The following is a 20172-nucleotide window of genomic DNA, read 5'->3' on the forward strand; positions in this document are numbered from 1 at the left end:
CATGGTTTTTTAGGGTGTTTATGTTCAAATATGTATGTATTTTATTCATACATATCAGAAATGCATTTATTCATTAAAAATATATAAAAAAATTTCGAAATTTAAAAAATTTTGATCAAAATTTATTAAAACATAAAATGACTTAAAAACTAAAATTAATATGGTGAAAAATACAGTTAATTTCGTAATCTTATTAGCCCATTTGAAATTTTAAGAAATTGAAGCCAAAAGTTTCTCGAGTTTAATGGGCATGTTCAAAGGTGCCCCACCCATTGCATTTTACGGAAATTTATAATAACTTTTTTTGTAATAAATATTTATGAAAGAAATTACATTAGTTATGTTTGAAATGATTGTTGGAATGCAAAAAATTTGTTTGACGAAAGAAAACTATCACAGAATTCTTCCTGCGCCCTTACAACCAAATGAATAAAAGTTTACAATGCCACTGCGAAAACATGGTCACCCATGCACAATTTTTCGACAACTTGAAAAGCAAGCCAAAGTGGTTTACGCAGATAGAGAACAAGATTGCCATATACAAAAATGTGGTTGCGGGTCGGAAAAATTTTAAACCAAGATTTTATGAGCGCTGTTCAAAGGGCCCCACGTTCAAAGGTGCCCCCCTCTCCTCTATAGCTCCCATATATAGATTCGTCCGGTTTAGGGTAAATGGTGCGCCTAATTCCCTATATATCATTCGATGTCCATGAAATTGGGAATAGAGTACGGAATTAGGTCCAGAATGAGGTGTGCCAAGTTCCGAGAAAATCGGTTCAGATTTAGATATAGCTCCCATATATAGTTTCGTCCGATTTAAGGTAAATGGTACGCCAAAGTCCCTTTATATCATTCGATTTGCACGAAATTAGGCATAGAGTACTGAATTGAGTCTAGAACGAAAATTCCAACGGTGTTAGAAATTTCGTCCAATCGTAGCATATGAAGGGACTTTTATGCACTATTTACCTAAAATCGGACGAAAAAATATATGGGAGCTATATCTAAATCTGAGCCGACTTTCACGAAACTTAACACACATCATTCTAGAATTAAATTAGTACGCTATGTCAAATTTCGTGCAAATCGAAAGATATATAGGCACTTTGGTGCACCATTTACCTTAAATCGGAAGAACATATATATTGGAGCTATATCCAAATCTGAACAAGGACAGACGGACGGACATGCATAAATCGACTTACAAAGTGATTCTATGCATATTCTCAAAAGGGACAAGGTGACTAGCTCGTTTCCTTTTGCCTGTTACAAACATATGCACAAAGACATAAACATTTGTGGTTGTGAATTGTTTTATAGGAATTAAAGCCCTTGTCCAGAGGGACAAATTTGCCATAGGGCAAGTTTTTGATTTATGGAATATTTTTGTAAAACGTACGCTTCTTATATTTCTAGTCATTATTATTTTTTTAATATTCTACAAAAATACTGCTCATTTGATTTTATATATAAAATCTTGCTCAGAACCCCTTCTTGGGGAGTGCTTTTGATTGTTCCAAAAGACTACAGTATTGCACTGCAGACTTCACTCTAGAAGTTATTTGCTAAACTCCTGAAAAGAACCAAGCCCATTAAATGCCTTCATGATATTGATGTCATTAACTAGTGTCCGATCGAACCGTATGCAGTCTTAGAAACCTTAATTCGAGAAGAACATGTTTCTAGAAAAATAATCGCGCCAAGTTTTGTTACTCTGAACTTCTGCAACCATCATCGCATTGTATTTTACTATTGAATTTCTATTTCGCCCTCTATGTGATTTAGGTAGATGAACCTAGATCGTTATATGGCTCCGATATTCGCATTGGCTATGTTCTAAATGTTGTAAAATAAAATGCAATTTCGATTTTTTCGGTTCATCAAATTATAATTTCAAACAGCACAACCACTAAACTCCAACAAAACCAATTCGCTGAAATTGGTAAAGCCACAAATCCATAAATTAATTAAAATTTATTAATTCAATTTAATTAGGAAATCATTCTTAAAAAACAAAAAACAGTATGTACTTCAATTGCTGTATGTTTTAGTGCAATTGTGGTGGTGCTGTGCGTTGGCAAACATACATACATTCACTTGAACTACTTGGGTCAGCACAAATGCATTTCATTCATTCATTGAATTGCAAGCAAAATACCAGAACGAATTGCAAAAAAAACTAAAACGACAAGAACTGAAACAGCAAACTTTGGTCAACTTGTCATTGGATGTTACGTGTGTGCCCCACCGCTCACACACACACAAATTGAACAAAAACTATTTTTTTATAAAAAAAGAACTGGCGAAACAATGTCAGCAACACTCCAATAGACAATAAACTGTAACGTGAACAATAAGCAGCAAACTATGCCACAAAAAGCAATGACTGTAACATGTCTTCTTCTTTCTTTAACTTATTGTCTTTATTCATTTTTGTTTTTTTCCGTTTTTTGCAGATGTCAACAGGAAGACCCATCAAATGTGTTGTCGTTGGCGATGGTACGGTCGGCAAGACATGCATGTTAATATCATATACCACAGATAGTTTTCCCGGTGAATATGTGCCTACAGTGTAAGTTTGTGTATTGTATATTTTTTTGCGATCAAATCACTTTTTACAATTATTTTTTAAAAATAATGTTTCCTTTTTGTTGTTGTTTTTAGTTTTGATAACTACTCAGCACCAATGCAGGTGGACACAATACAGGTATCATTGGGCCTATGGGATACAGCTGGACAAGAGGATTATGATAGACTCCGACCACTTTCATATCCACAAACGGATGTTTTTCTGATATGTTTTTCAGTGGCGAGTCCATCATCATTTGAAAATGTCACCTCCAAATGGTATCCTGAAATAAAACATCACTGCCCAGATGCGCCCATAATTTTAGTAGGTATGTATATGAGGGGGGATTAGTTTAAAAGACTACAAAGTTGCTAAAAATTTTTTGTAGGGTGTGTTAAATTTGGCATGTCGTTTGTGACATCTCCGAAATATTGTTTGTAGATCCTACTTTGACCGATAGGAAAGAGTAAAGTTCTATGCCAATTTTGCTTTAGAAGTGGTATGTCTTTTGAAATCACTAAAGAGTTCGCTTTATTGCACATATATTGCTACTCCTTCTAGGATGTGTGGTATTGAAATTTGGATATTATTAACATATATATATATATATAACGGTCCTCCGATATTCTGTATTTTGAATATTTTTGGCCACAGTTTCTAATCGAAGAAATTACAATTTGGGATTTCAGGTACTCGAATGTCGAAAAATTTCTTCTGAAACAATATTAAATATTAGTTTATGTTTCCGCTATATTTTAGGTATTTTGATGTTCCTATCCGCATATTCTATAAAAATATAAAACATTTCATGGGAGAAAAGTATTTTTTGTAGGACCATGTTTTTGGGAATTTTTAGAATATTGACCATATTTTCCAAATGAATTTTCTGTACTTTTTTCAATAATTTCACAAAAACTCTGTTTTACGCCCCAAGTATTCATGTAAAAAATTTGACCCAAAATTTCTTAGTTTTCTTCTTTTTTGTGTTTATGGCCAAGTTATGATCCTTAGCTACGACGATATCACTGTTGATGTAGGAGAGCCAAGAGCTACTCATATCATTTGTATGTCATTTGTATGTTTGTGCCATCTGTTAGCTTATCCGTATATCCTACTCTTGATACGAGAGGCAACAAAAATGAATTCGTCTCAGTATAATCTCTTCATCCCTAAGGAGTAAATCTCCGGTTCGACATGTTTCAATGAATGTTTCAATTATATATTCCTTTTCCGTCGTTCTGCACAGTAAACCTAATTTGTTTACCAGTTTGAAAATGGATGAAAATTAAATTCTGAAACCACATTTCGAACACTAGGTGTACATGTAGTTGTGCTCTGAGGCAATGAGTAAGAGAATGCTTTTGTCTAAAACAAGTGGAGGGCAAAGATCGGCAGCACTCCTTATATCTCTGCTTCTAATAATAACAGAGTTAATTAAGGAACTATGCATTCATGACTTAAGACCAGTAACTATATATCGACGCCTCCGAACCCTAGTATGCTAAGACTGAAAAGTGAGTTTTTCAGTAGAAGCTCTCAAAGTATGGAAGTTTCATATATCTTACGGACCATGCTAAGTACATTTTTGCTTATAACTTTGGTTTGGATTGACCGATGGTTACCAAAATTTCAGAGAATATAAATTAAGGACCGTAGTATCTAAAAACGTAAAGAACTTTAAAACATGTTAAGTCGACTTAGCATACTATGGTTCGGAGGCGTCGATATGTCGATAGTCAAGCGCCCAAAAAACACTCAAGAAGTGGACTACAAACTCTAGAATTATTCAAGACCATAAAGTAACATCATGGCTTTATAAGAAGTAGAATTTAAACAGCTCCCGAGATATCACCCGAATATTTCACGCTTTAAACTTGGAAACGTTTTTGTTGTCCTATATTACTTAGGGAACCCATGGTGAACATCCGCAACTGCATAGCTGTCCCAAATCCTCTATAAAATGCGTGGATTTTTAAACCGGACTTTTCAAGGTCAAGTTGTGGATTTTTAAAGAATACATTTTTCAAGGTCTATACAAGGCGTGGATTTTTAAGAAGACTTCAAGGCCTATAAAAACCGTTTATTTTTAAAGAAGACTTTTTCAAGGGGTATATTGGGCCTGGATTTTTTAAAAAATATTTTCAAGGTATTTTTTCAAGGTCTATACAAGGCGTGGATTTTTAAGAAGACTTCATCAAGGTCTATAATTGGCGTGGATTTTTAAAGGTCTATAGTTGGCGTGGATTTTTATAAAAGACTTTTTCAAGGTTAATAAAAGGCGAGGATTTTTAGAGAGGGATTTTTAAGAGGACTGTTTTCAAGGTCTATACAAGGAGTGGATTTTTAAAGATGCTTCTTTAGGGTCACTCAGAGGCGTGAATTTTTAAAGACAACTTTTTTAAGGTAACTCAGAAGCTTGGATTTTTAAAGACGACTTTTTTAAGGTCACTCAGAAGCGAAAAAATGTCCAAGGTACATACAAATCTAGGATTTTTTAAAGAAGATTTTTTTTCAAAGTTTAAACAATGTGTGGATTTATTGAGAATATTTTTAAGGGAGAAGTTCAGGTACCACCACAGTTTGCAATGGGTGATGTTGAGAACCCATTGTAAACTTGTGGTACCTCAACGGAAAGAAGCGATTTTCGGTGCCGTAATACTCTTCATTTCGTACTCGCTCGAGAAACTGTCGATAAAAATAACTGGCGCATTTCATATTATCAGTCACTGTTTCGTTGCTGAGGTCCTATCAACCTTTGATGGTTGTTGTTGTAGCAGCCCTATTGCTTTTTACACAATGGGATGAGATGATAGATGTTGGTCGAGAACGACTCTGGTCTTTCTGATCGTAGCCCCTCTGTCGTGGAAACTATTTTCTCCAACAAAAAGAGGATTTATATATGACAATGAGATAGCTTGAGAATTTCGTTGGATTGTCTACATAACGGGAGTCCGATATAAACCCTATGGCAACTGAGGGAAACGAGTTCATTTAACACTCCAAGACTTGGTTAAATTACGATTTTAATTTCCGTCTTGTCAATTTTGGGATTTCTGGCACTCGGTAATTTTCTCTGAACTCATTCCTGAGATATAACTTATACGCAACTTCTTATTAAGTTTATAACTACCCAATGAATAATATTGCGGCATTATACGATACGCAACTTGAGGACGCGTCCGGATGGCAAATCATATAAATTTTTTTCAATACTTTTAATAGACACATTTGTTCGCCAACAGGTACCAAAATTGATTTACGTGAAGATCGTGAAACCCTTAGTGCATTGGCCGAACAAGGTTTAGCGCCACTGAAACGAGAACAAGGACAAAAATTAGCAAATAAAATAAGAGCTGTTAAATATATGGAATGTTCAGCCCTAACGCAAAGAGGTCTAAAACAGGTATGTCAATTGCAATTACTCTTCCACATCGACAAATAACCGACATTTCCTTTTTCCATACAATTCAAGGTATTCGAAGAGGCTGTGCGTGCCGTATTAAGACCTGAACCACAAAAACGACGTCAACGAAAATGTATAGTTATGTAAATATAGAACACATTCATGGTTTATATATTTTGTAACATTTCCTTCCTGCAACACCTCCTGTTCCCAAAAACAACAACAAATTCGAATATCCTGTTTACATTTCCTTCCGAAAACTATATATATTTTTTGTATTATGTCGTCGTCGCCATTATCATCAATCAATTATCCGGGTTATACGTATATCGTCTTTCTATCTCTCTCTCTCTGTCTCTCAGTCTATCCTCAAAATCACTATTTATCTATATATAAATAATTATCTTTTTTATATTTTTTGTATGTATATTTAACTAAAACAAACAAAAAACTATTTTTATTTAAGTGAAAAAAGTGAAACAAATCGAATAAAAAAGATATAATATTTGAGAAGCTAATATTAACAAAACAAAAAACAGAAAAGCATGTCCAAATGTCCTTTTAAAAAAAGAAAATTGTCTACAATTTTTTGTAATTCTAAGAGATAACGCAACACAACACAAACAAATCAAATCGAATCAAACCACTAGTTTTTATACCTTTTAAACTATGTAAAACAAAAAACTAAAGAAGTAACAAACCCTAAACACCATAAACTAACACTAGAACTAACTTAAAAAAAGAACTCCTCCTCAGAAAAAACACTCTTCCTTCCAAAAGAAAAGAAAAAACAAACTCGAATATATTTTAATAATTTCTTTTTTGTATTTTTTTATGTTGTAATTTATAATTTTGTTGACATTTTCATTTCATCCATGTCCATCATAGAAATTCGTCCTTTTGCGCCATTCATCATAACAGACATCAATCATTGCCTAGATTTGATATTTCTCGAGTCATTTTATTTTACGAAAAAGAAACGAAAACGGAAATCCTAAAAAAATATTTTGTTTTATATTTTTTATTTAATATTGCTTTTATATGTATTTCAAAAAAAAAAAAAAACTTCTCGAATTTAGTTGAGATTATTATTTTTTATTATCTATGTTTTGTGTAATTATTTAGTTGTTGATATAGTAACAAAATATATCGTAATACTATTATTTATAAAAGAAAGAAAACAAAAGAGTTCTAAATCATTTCATCATTTATTGTAAACTATAATTCATTGTGTGTTTGAAGAAAAATATGTAGATATGGATATATATTGTTAGAATTCCCATAGTGTTGACTAATAGATTTAGCCATGTGAAATTAATGAAATCTAGGCAGCTAATTTTTAATAATGTGGTTAAGAATCCAATAACTTTACATAGAAATTTCTTATTGCCATACTATAATTGTTATGCTGCAGGAATACTTTACATATTGGAATATTTGCAATTTAATCCCAAGAAATGCGACATTAATTTAACACTTGGGGTTCTCAAGGCGTTAAATGCCTCCGTGCATAACATTTTGCATCCAAGTATTGGCATAGTCGATATAAACTAATTTGGTTATTTTCATTTTCAGAGGATAAATCACCTTTTCACAGAAATTTTCAATATAGATTAGGGGAAAATAATGTGTAGTCGCCATATGGTACTATACTCCCTAGATGAAGTGTTAACCCTCAGTTTATAGACTTTGAGGTTGTAGATATGTTAATTTACTGTAGAGTAAGAATTTTAGGTGATACAATTATTCATTAGAACGCTGTGCAGTTATGACTAGATGAGGTCGGATTCAGCAATGCAAAACGAAGTATGAGCACATACAATCGGAAACAAATTGAAAACAAATGGTTTAACTGAAGTCACCTTTTTTATGTCACATCGACATCTCTTAACTGATGATCCAAATTCTCATGTGTAATATCACAGCTGGGGTATTATAGCTTTGTGTGGCCCCACGAATTTGTAGCGCCTCGAAATATTGGTCCTAGATCCACCTTTATACCGATCATATCTTTACTAGCTGAGTCGATCTAGACTTGTGTGTCCGCCCGTCTGTCCAATATAATTTGTAAATACGATACAGGCCAGTTATGGACCAATCGTCACGAAGTTTTGCATGTAAGACGGGTTCGGACCAAAGAAAACCCTATTAGTAATTGAGAAAACCCCATAAGATTTAGGGAATATAATGAACCAAAAAATGTATTTATGCCTATTTGCCGGTGGCTCTGGAGACCGCAATTATGACACGAACATCACGAAATTTTACACAGAGAAAGCATGACAGCTTTGATGAAGATCGGTCAATATTTAGTTGGTCAAATTGACCCACACTTTTTTAGTATAACTATTACCGCCACAAGGGGGCGGAAATGTTTCTAAATTGTACATGAAGTTTCGGTTTGGACCAAGGACTACGCCTATAATTTTCGGTGAAGTTGAGATAATATTGAGGGGGTGTCAAGAACCAAAAACTTTTTTGTCAGATTTTCTAGTCGCTCTAGAGGCCATATTATATGCAGAACATCACATATTTTAAACGGTGAAGAGGATCTGACAAAATACTTAGAACGGCTGTTTATATTCGATATTCCGAGGGTCAAATCAGCCAAAATCTAAAGTGGCCAAATTTTTATTTTATGGCGTGAATATTCACCTCGGGAAAACAAGATTTGGAAAATATACCAGGGTTAGAAAGTGGAGCTTTTGACTTATAATCGACAAATAGAGTGCAAATATAGCTGAATATTGCCCTGTTTCGGTTATAGCTCCATAGAAATTTCGACTTCAGAGATAGTTGTGTAGGGTATCATATGGTCAGCCCCGTCCGACTATACTACTCCGCTCACTGATTTTATTGTAGATTAGCAATCTTCAATGTTTGTTTCACTACTACTAGATTCAGTATCAAATTTGGAGGTGCCTCTGGAATTCTCCCGTTATAAATGATTAAAGAAAATACTCCACTCAGATCAGATATGCATGTACGGCAGTTATTTATATAATTGATCATCAGGAAAGGCGTAATAAGACATTGACTAGCAATTGTGAGTTGGAGGCAGCCTCGAAGGGGTATTCTTATTTTGTGTTTTTCTTAATAGATTCTGAATCAATAGGTGTGAGTTGGAGTGGAGGACATGAGGTTGACCAAGGCATAGCCTCCTACTAAGACAAAGACTTGTTAACTAAACCAAATACTCTTTGAGGCACCCAGATATAAACGAGACTCAGTTCGAATACAGTCGGTACCCTGACTGCAAACAGTATTAATTGATATGTAGAAGGTCGGATATCACCCCAGCGTTAGGGAGTCATCCACTAGGTTAGGAGACTAGGAACCCATGGTGTTTGATTCATTATATAGAAGACAAAATTTCACATCGTCAGTCCAGAATGTCATTTCCTCTACGACCATCCCTTTAGATTATTAGAAATTACCCAATAAATGTTTTATGCTTACAACTATTCGCAACCTGTGTACGATTCCGGCGGCTGATTCACTCAAGAAATACAATTTCATTCTTATTCTATCCGAGTTTTCTTGATTCCCAAGTCTTCCTTGAGTTTTCAATGCAAGGAAGGCAAATAAATCTAATATTCAAAACCTTGACGGAATGCCACCCGAAGACCATCTATCGATAAATGTCCTTAAAAAATTTATTGAAATTAAATTTGGGTTATTGCTACAATAGTCGATGTGCTTTCCTTTTTTGTTCTATCTGAAATGTTTATTCTACCCTACTTCGGATCCTCTTGTAAATTAGTTTTTACTTAATTCAAAGTTTTGTGAGACTTATAGATATTAAATATATATGGCGAATATTTTATAGAAAATTCTCAAATTCTAGAACAACTATTTAAACTAGTTTTCAATGATTTCTGAACAAATAATAAATAAAAATACCACCTTAAATATTCTATTAAGGGTGTAATTAAAATACAAAAGTATTCCATATGTTTTATCCATGATATGCCAAGAAGACATTCGACTCAAAATAGAACCATATCACGAAGTGCTTATCCGATTATTTTAAAAAATATAAAAAAGCGGAATATTGCCTCCTTTTTAAAAAATTTCCGATAGAAATTTTTAAAAACACCAGTACGCATGGCTTTTACAACAGTATTATTCATAACATATGGGCTTCAATCCAAATCTGGTATAATTTAAATGACATTGTACAGACGTATGAACGATCGAAAGAAAAAACAATAAAATTACATTGGTTTGACAAATGAATGGTAGTGAATTTCCACGATTTCAGGTGCTGTTCATACAACGGAACCATCTACGGATACGGAAATTCTTTACTTCTAAAGGATTTTTTATTAAATACTAGGGATTGTATTTGAAAAGTATAACCATCTTTTGAGTAAGGAATCATACCAATTGTTAATAAAATCATTAAAATTCACCTGAACTCTTATTCTATATACTTTTTTTTGTTCTTTTTTATTTCAAAAAATAAAAAAATATATATAATTATTTTTCTAATGAGTGAGAAAATGTTTTCTTCGTAAAAAAAGAAAAGCAAAACATATTACCACCACATCCCCTATTAATAGTTAAACAAAAAAGAAGAAAAACTCTATCTATAATAACAAATAAAGCTTATTTTTAAAAAATACAATTTATAATAATTTTAATAATATGAAAATAATAACATTTTTTATTTGTTTACTATAAAAAAATGCTTATCTAGTCAATTGAATATTTGTTTTATTTTTTAACAATAACAAAACAAACATAAAAACCAGAAAGAAAAATCAAATGCAAAAAACGCAAACAAAACAAGAAAAAAATGCTATAAGTAAACAATGTAAAATAAACGCGAGAAATAACAAAATCAACATTAAAAACCATAGAAATAAACATTATTATTAATTATTAATCATTTTTCATTCACATACTATATGCGCGCATATCATTAACTACTCATTTCATTTTCATTAAAGTTTTTCTTTTGCTGTCCCTCCTTCCTCTCTTAAATCCCAAAACTATTCCCCTTTCCCCGGCAAATTAATTTGCAATTCTACAAATAAATAATTTAACAAAAAAATACCGAAGCGTATATAAAAAAAGAAATAAAAAACAAACAAATATTAAGCACAAATCTATTTATCTTTAACACAAAGAAGTAAAAACAAAAAACATTTAAAATTGAAGAAAGTAAGGCAGGCAGCTTGCTAATATTGAAAAATATAAAAAAAAAAACAAATTACATATAATAATATTTTCTTTTTTATACAAATATGTATTTTTTTATTATTATAATTTTATTGTTATATTTTTTACTTTTATTTTAACAATATATTTACTGTCATCAATAAATGTATTAATGAAATGAACAAAAAATATAATTGTTTTTTCTTAGTGTCTTATCTTATTCACCTATGAGATAGAGGTCGTTTGGTGTATTTTATTGGATACGGTATCAGAGTTACATTTCCGTCAACGTCATTCTCGATAGATTGACCATTCCGGTGTGTCACTGTCACGACAACAACAACAACGTGGCGATCGTCGCACTTTGGTCAACACGGTAAGAAATTGTGACTTTTTAGACAGTTAGTTGTTAAATACCTCTCCGTAATGACATTGATGACCTCTACGTGATTATTCCAAACAGTGAATCTTGGACAAGTGGCTCCTTACCTCTGCACTATGATCCTAAGCACTACTTTTCTTGGCCAAAACAATTTAAAGTTAAAATACTGGTATTTTTAATATGGATTTAAATAAAAGCTAACTATTTATAAAAAAATAACACTTGTAATGAAAATTAAATAAAAACAAGCAAAAACGATGTTATTTTTTGTCTGGCATCTGTATAATGTACTTTCAAAAGTTCTTAAAAAATAAAGACCCTTATTGGGTCTATGTTACAAGATGGGTCTACATCGAAAATATTTTGGAAGGATGTTTTCACCCTACGATAACAGGAAATGTCCGTCATGTTATTTTGTTAGGATAATCGAGAATTCTAAATTATAACCATTCGATGGGACAGTTGCCTCCATGAATCCATAATGCTAAATTACAGCGACTTTGTTATAAAAATGTCAATGTTATATGGGAACGATAATTCAAAATATCATATTAGAGCTAATTCGGTTTAAAACATGTCCAAATTCTCCAAAATACCGAATTATGGAGGTTAGCCTTATAAGGAAACTAGCCGAAAATATGGACCAATATAATTAAGGTTTTGGTAGGGAGATGTGCTACCCGAAGAGAATCCTAAATATAAATGAGCATACATTATGTTAAAGACTTTACATACATGTTCTTGAAGACTTAAAGAAGAAAATAAATTGACAAAATATTGGTTTTTGTAGTTAAAGAAAAGTCCTGACTGTCGATCAAAATTCTTACGCAATTTAAAAGAGAACATCTGAAATAGGATTATTGACTTCGCTCAAAAATGATCAAATTAGCGGACCTTGGAAAATTATGCAGGAAAATAAGGAAGATATTGACCGATTACATTTATTCTAGTTCATAAGATAGCTATGTAGGTCACGAATAACGTGATAAAATTTGGAACCGATTGGATTTACAGTTTTTGAGTTATCGTGTCTGACAATCGTAAAAATATTGTTTCTAGAAAAAAGCGTATAATCAAGAGTTACTGAGATTTTCATTGAGAAACCGCCTTTATAAATGTTTGCTTCAATAGCAGGGAAATTGCCAATAGTCCATAGAAGGACATTTTTACATATGTTCGTAAGTTCTCTACATATAGAATTACATGTATATCTGTTATTTCTATATCAATGGATAAAAACTTCATAAAGTAGAATACCCATAGTTTATAAAATCAATAACCTTTTTATATCGGCTACGGCACGCCGTTACCGACAAATTTGGGTCCACATGCCTTTGAAGGCAAGGTAGGCTATTTCGATTTATTTGAATTTTGAAAATATCTACATATACTCTTCACTTGCCACCGAAACCAAAGAAATTACATATTCAGAAATATAACCTAATATAGGGTATCCATTACGTGGTTTCAAAAGTATGGGACTAGAATTGGACGTCTGTGAAACTAAACAGTTAAACTAATGTGTATACCCTTCACCACTCTGTGTTACAGGGTATTATGTCTTTGTGTATATGTTCGTAACAGACAAAAGGAAACGAAATTGGCCCACGGTTCCTTTTGAGAATATGCATAAAATCTGTTTCTGAGTAGATTTATGCCGTCTGTCCATGTTAAATTGTAAACAAAGTACAAGTCGCATTTATGATCCGAAAGAAACGAAACTACACACAGCTCAGTTATTTGGCCCAAGGACGAATCCTACTGGAATTGGAGAAAATCGGTTCAGATTTAGATATATCTCTCATATATATTTTCATCCGATTTTATGTAAATGGTGTACCAAACTCCCCCGATCTGTTCGATTGAGAAAAAATATTACACAGCACATTAAATTAAGTACATACATATAGATGTATCTGAAGTATTGTTGAATTCGGTTTAGACTTACATATAGCTACCATATATATTTTCGTCCGATTTTAAGTAAATGGTGCAAAAAGCTCCCACAATTTGTCCGATTGAGAATAAATGTTGCAAAGAGTACATAATGAAGTACATATTTACATAAGTGAAGTTTTGTTGAAATCGGTTCAAATTTAGATATAGCTACCATGTATATTTTCGTCAGATTTTATCCGATAAACGAATCACCAAACGCCCAAGGTACACTGGGGGTCAAACCTAATGCAACTGAAATTGCAAACAATATAAATGACCTGTAACTTTTCTAAAAACAAACTTATATTGAATGTTAAAAAAATAGGAACCTTATTTACTTTAAAAAAAATATAAACGCAAAATTTATTTTGAAATAAAAAATATTATATGGAAAACTAATTAGAGCAAAATTTTTGCAGCACACCTTTAAGGTATTGAATATATTATATGCTTTATTTGATCTTTGGGTACACTATTCCTCGCATTCTGGACCCTTGGAGAGAGGTTATGTTTGTGAATCTATTATGATTTTTTATGGTATCTATGATATTCCAAAGTTGTTTTTATAGGGGTAAGATCTGATGATTGTGCTGGCCATTATAAAACTCCTATTTTTGACTCCCGCAACCAATCTTTGACATGTTTTGGGGTGTTTGTGGTTATTGTCAAGTTATTGTCTTCAGCGAAGGGAGTCATTGCATTTTCCAACACATTTATATAAACAATTCGACCCATTACTTCATAAATCTCGTAAATAGATGGAACACCATACTCCTCAGTACCCTTGCCATACTAAGGCATTTAATTCCTCAGAGGGCATACTATTTCTCCACTGAGTCGGATTCTAATTGATATGAGCTTTTGCGAAAGCTAATCTGGCTTTTCGATTATTTTGAAGAAATAAATGACATTCTTGACGGTTTCCGGGTATGTAGGCCAGTTACCACAGCTCATCTACGCTCTGTTCCTGAAGTTATAACAAACTATATCTCTTTCACCAATTTCGTGGAACTCCTAAATGTGTGTTTTTTACTTCACAACACGATGCAGCGTTTATTAACCTTGCAGTTTTAAGTGATTTAGTTTTAGCCATCAGTTTACATATATTTTAATTGGGACTTGTGGCCAATAAGATATATAGAAAATATACTATTTTTAATGCACATTGTTCTCAAGATATAGTTATTGGTATTACAACTTATATTTATAGATTATAGAGGCAGTTAACATCAATATTTTAATTATGTGTTATTTTTGGCCACTGTGAGTGGTGTGCGTAGATTTCGAAGGAGGATATTCTCATTTCAATTTTGAACGTTGTATGTTGTCAATGCATGAGACTACCTTGTATATTTATGCCATGATACTTACTTTCCATAAAACAATAATAACATAAAAACTTTTTGTGTTTTTTACAGAATTTTTATTAAATGCTCTTAAATTTTGAGTTTACACAAAAAACATTAATTTTTTATATTATTTATTATTTCAATATAAAGTGAAGTTTTTCTTTGTATTTCAGGGAACTTTAGTTATTTTATTTTTAGTATTCGATTATTGTTTCAAAATGGTGTGTGTGAGTGTGAGAGAGTGTTACATTAAGTTACAACAATGACATCTGCAGTTGGTTAGAGGAACAAACTTTGTACATAGATTTCATGAAATGTTATTGAAATTTATGACAAGTTTTCTGTAACCAATTTTTTAATAAAAATCAACAATATTACAATGAATATAGGTATTTTTTTAAGTTTAACATTCAAGGGGTTATGAGAAAATTTACAACAATTACCGAGTTTAAAAATGTAATAACAATAATCATTAACAAATTATAAATATTATAAATTTAAATTCCTTCAAAAATTAATTTATGAATGAAGTATTCGCAATGTCGGCAGGTTTCACTGACAAAAATATTTATTTGTTTAAAATAATATAAATTTAAAAGATACTCCCAACAAAAAGTTGTTGTTAATTTCCATTTATAACCCCCTCATCCTTTTGATGGTACCTTTATTAAGCATCTAACCTCTTCTATTAGCTTTATTAATATAAACGGAATGGTTTTGGATGTAAAACTTGCCCTGGCTTCTTTTTGGGCCCAGCACTTTTTGGTCGTTTCTGTTCATTGTTCAGCGATGGCATTGATACGGACAAAACTAAACATTCGGCTGGAAGAGACATTGAAGCCGATAGTGTGGTCGACCTTTGCATCTTTGGCGCCTTCCAGTAATGCTAAGGGGTGGGAAAGAGGAAATATATAATTATTAAAAATCTTTGTAATTTTATAACATTTAAAAATATTGAAAATTAAAATAATTTTAAAAAATTGTAAACTTACAATTCGCCTTTTGTGTTACGTACGATTTTTTGTTTTTGCAAATGTGCATATATTTTCAATCATTACCAATTGTTTGAGATCCAAATTTTATTGCTGCAAAAAAGCCCGCAATCGGTGACTTGGTGTTTTACATACTAACTGCTGTTCTACCAAATTTTATTAAAAAGTTGTGTTTGCTTAGGCCTACGTATGTATTTTAAATATATGTGAGATTATTTAAAAAATATTAATGAAATGTGTTTTTTTTAAATTATGATAATTACAATTAAATAATTATAATTACCCCTACAAAACAATAGCTTAAAATTGTGTGTTACCCAAATATTTTGATATAAAAAAGTTGATAAAAAATGGCCCTATTGAAATTGGAGAAAACCGGTCCAGATTTAGATATATCGATTGCTGAGTCTACTATAAGCAGAACACAAATACAATTGTGTTATAACCGGTTTAAGGAAAGCTTTGAAGGTGTCAATGACGATGTTCGTCCTGTAACCCGATCACGTCAAACATTTTTTTTCGATCTATTACAAGCAGTTAAATCTGGTGGTAGTGGGAATTTTTTCTCCCACCTTTGGGACCTTGTCTTCGCGGACCAGAACTGACTACGGAGGTGTTCTCTTAAAGCAAAAAAAAAAAAAAATCAAATATGGAATGTTCGAAGAAGAAGTCCAAGACAAATTTGGGATACAAATAGAAATGTTAGGGCGGCTCAACTATGACAGCCTAAACCCTGACGACATAGGCAGGAATATCAAAAAAGTATCGAATTGTAAAGTCTTTCGAAGACAGTTGTCCACTTCGAGAAAGGAAATCTGCCTTCGAAAAACCCTGGATAACTGGGGAGATTTGGAACGAAGGTAAAGATGTCCGAAGGCTCTACAACAGAGCTTGCTGCAAGAAATATGTAATATACTCGTATTGGGACCACTTTCACGCTAAAAAGAGATTATACAACAAAATGACGAAAACCGCTAAACGCAACTACGGGGAAATTTTCTGTGTAAATGACGTCTCAAAAATAAAGAAGTTTCTATCAAACACCCACACTCAAACCGCTACCATGGTAGATGAGGGGGAAATAGAATAGAGACAACAAAAGAAACAATAAGAGACCTCACGAAAACTCACTTCCCCACCAACACATCGACATCTGATGAAGTATCGTTGCAAAAAGAGAGTACTATATATCACTCTTTAACTAGTGTATACAGTTTGCGTATACTCTGAAAGCTTGGCAGGAAACCAGGGTAGTCTTCAAGGCAAACTGGAACACTTAATCATAATCTGGTTCGGCCACATGCTAAGGAATAGATGGATAAACTGTAGCCTACAAGACATAAATATCGGGGACAAAGTAGGACAGGGGACACCGCAGGGAGGTATTTTATCACCACTGCTGTGGGTTACTACAAGCAATAGTCAAACAAGGACCTTAACTGATAAGGAATTTGAACTCGTCTGTTATGTAGACGACGCTATAATACTTCGTCAGAGGTTGGGTCAGCGAGTTCACGACATAACACATGTTCGAAGTCTTTGATTTACAGGACAATACACTACTGCAGGCTTGGACACGTCGGCAAGTCTGGCTAAGACTAAGGGTGAATCGCGCTACGTGACCAATGTTGTCTACTTAATGATTGGGAAGGCAAGAATTGAAAGGGAGGAGTACAGGTATTCAATGATAAGTCAGACCAAGACTAAGAGTGAGGCGTTCTAAGTGCGCAACTCTGTCTACTTCAAGATTGTGAAAACAGGACTAGACACTGCTGGTAATGGAGTTAGAAGTCTTCTACAGGGAGGAAAACGCCGAAGTGACTTTCCTTGTGGTAGGCTTGGACAGGTTTTAAATTGCAAGTATGGCCAAGACTAAGTGTGAGACGCACTACGTGTCCAATGTTGTCTACTTAAAGATTGCGAAAGCAAGGATTGGAGAGGAGGAAGCCTCAAAAAGTAGCAATGGAGAAAAACCAGCGAGAAAAGAAATAAGGAGAAGATGACCGACTACCAAGAGGATCGATTATTGGAGGGTTATTGATTGGGCCCATTTATACAGTGAAACGACAACAATGGCTCTGATGGGAAAATTGATCAAAGGTAATATACACATCGGTCTAATCCAGCTAGCATGGACTGGTCAAAACAAGCACTGTGGATAAAACCACATGCAAACATTGACGGAGAATCTGCATAATATTCTACAAAAATGAAAGCTTTCTCTTCTCCCAGAGTTATCAACATCAGACTCTCCTATACCGACAACATTTACCTAGCATTAGGCTATCTTTCGTTCGACTTACCGATACAAACACCAATGCCGGATCTGAAGTTACTGGTTATGAATGTAAAGAAAAGAGGTAACGAAGTACTAGTTGGTAGTGCTGCTAACTCACTTCACGTTATGTGCGGTAGTACTATTTTTAATAAATGGGGCCAGATCCTTGTAGATTATATGAATATTAACGACCTAATAACCTTAACATAGGAAATAAACCAATCATTGTTAATATAATTAGAGAGGTGGTATTATATATAAAAATATTTTTAGCGAACCTAATAGACGAGATCTAGGAATGAAGAGTCTCCCCCAACACGTCCAAGACTAATTGATAATTCGGGAGATTGATCAAAGACATGTTAAGGCTGCTGACCGAAAAAAGGCTACGATTTCCAGTAGAAAATTTACATACAAAAATTGGTTTTGAAAGTCATAGCATAATTTTATTCGAGATGCACTTTTGATTTTATAAAGGGAAATCAAGAACAGTTTTGATTAATTGAAGATTCTTGCAGTTTCAGGAACAGAAAAACAACTTTTAATGGTGCTGACAATTAAATGATACTAATGTTAAAGGGAAAAGGTGAGCTAGTTCGAAACATGAAAATTGCTTAGTCAATGGTAGCTACTTGAAGTCATCTACATGATATTTAAGAAAGAAAACACACTATTGCGTATGACTATTGTCGTTTCTTATACGCTACAGTTTAAATTACTGTATCTTTGTTAATAATTGTGATATTACCGTAAAACAAAATATATCGCTTGATGCCTCTAGGTTTCTAACGTTTGAAATTATTATTTTTTTGTTGGCTCAATCAATTTCGGAACAACTGAAATACTAAATTACTTCTGAGAAATTCACGATTGCGTATGATTACTATCATTAGTTATACGCCACCTATAATCAATACCTGTAACGTCGATGAAATTTTAAAAGCAGTATAAATATTTAAATTGGAATGTATATCATCTCTGCAACTTAAATACCTTGGAAGTAAATCAAAAAATCAGCTGTGTCATCAATAATGGGACCCGATGCAACGATCGTTCATTCATTTGCATACAATACAATCTCTAACATATTGGTTGAGATATATATTGAAGAGAAATCACTCTGCGTGTTTCGACATCCTCTTACATATATTCGAATTTCCAATCTTTCAAACACGACCGGAGTTTTAATGATTCTGCCTAATTTGAAATATTTTAAGGTTTAGGCAAAATTCATAATATTTCATTTCCAAATTAGTCTATATATTGACGGATTGGTTTTAGGTATTTGCAAGGCTTTATCATTGAACAATATTTTTTCTATAATGTGTGGCATACAAAGTATATTAAATATTTCAAATTTTATGAAATCGGAAGCATATGAATTCAATAGTCAGTTGCATAATGCAAACATTATGTCGAATGATATCTGCCATTACTTATACGCAACCTCTTCTTAGGTCTTCATAAATGAACGAAAATATAAATTCCGTTAAGCATGTTTATGCTATAAAAGTATACAATAAATGCATCACAGCTACCATATGGTGCAATTGTCATTAATAGCTAATGATGATAATATCCAAACAAAAAAAAATTGCAGTGCACTGGTGTCCATTTAAAATTTAAAACATCTTAATATTTCTTTTTATTTATTTAAATCTTTATTTGTTTGTCTTCATGTTATTATTTATTATTTTAAATACGTATAAATTTCTATAAACGGTAAATATTTCATCTATTTATTTTTTTGTTTGTCAATAATAGGTATTGTTTTTTTTGTATAGAATAAAATTTCTCAGCAGTTAGTGAGTTGAGATTTTTTTGAAATATATAAATATTATTTTTTCTTCTATATTGTATCGTATTTGTTTTGTGTTTTGCAATGATTTTAATCATTAATTTTTTATTAAAGACGTGTATTTTTTGTTTTCATGTTTTTTTCGAATACATTTTGATGGCAATGTAGATGAGAGAATATATTAATTTTTGTCCGTAAATTATAATTATGTAACTATTGTTAGTGAAATAGTATGTGCTTGATAATAGTAAGCATAAATAATGATGATAGCAACAGGGAACTGAACCAGGTACCACA

General features: G+C 32.7%; 1 protein-coding gene across 1 annotated transcript; it reads left to right on the plus strand.

Moving 5' to 3' along the window:
- Nucleotides 1-2452: 2452 nt before the first annotated feature.
- LOC133338745 (ras-related C3 botulinum toxin substrate 1-like) lies at nt 2453-6147 on the plus strand. The gene is made up of 4 exons (XM_061546868.1): nt 2453-2572; nt 2665-2897; nt 5812-5972; nt 6042-6147. Exons 1-4 carry the CDS (start codon nt 2457-2459, stop codon nt 6117-6119), a joined length of 588 nt encoding a protein of 195 aa, XP_061402852.1. The 5' UTR covers nt 2453-2456; the 3' UTR covers nt 6120-6147.
- The last annotated feature ends 14025 nt before the right edge of the window (nt 6148-20172 follow it).

This window comes from Musca vetustissima, unplaced genomic scaffold (assembly GCF_032173495.1).
Source record: "Musca vetustissima isolate MV318-11 ecotype Yass unplaced genomic scaffold, APGP_CSIRO_Mvet_v1 utg18281, whole genome shotgun sequence".
NCBI lineage: Eukaryota > Metazoa > Arthropoda > Insecta > Diptera > Muscidae > Musca > Musca vetustissima.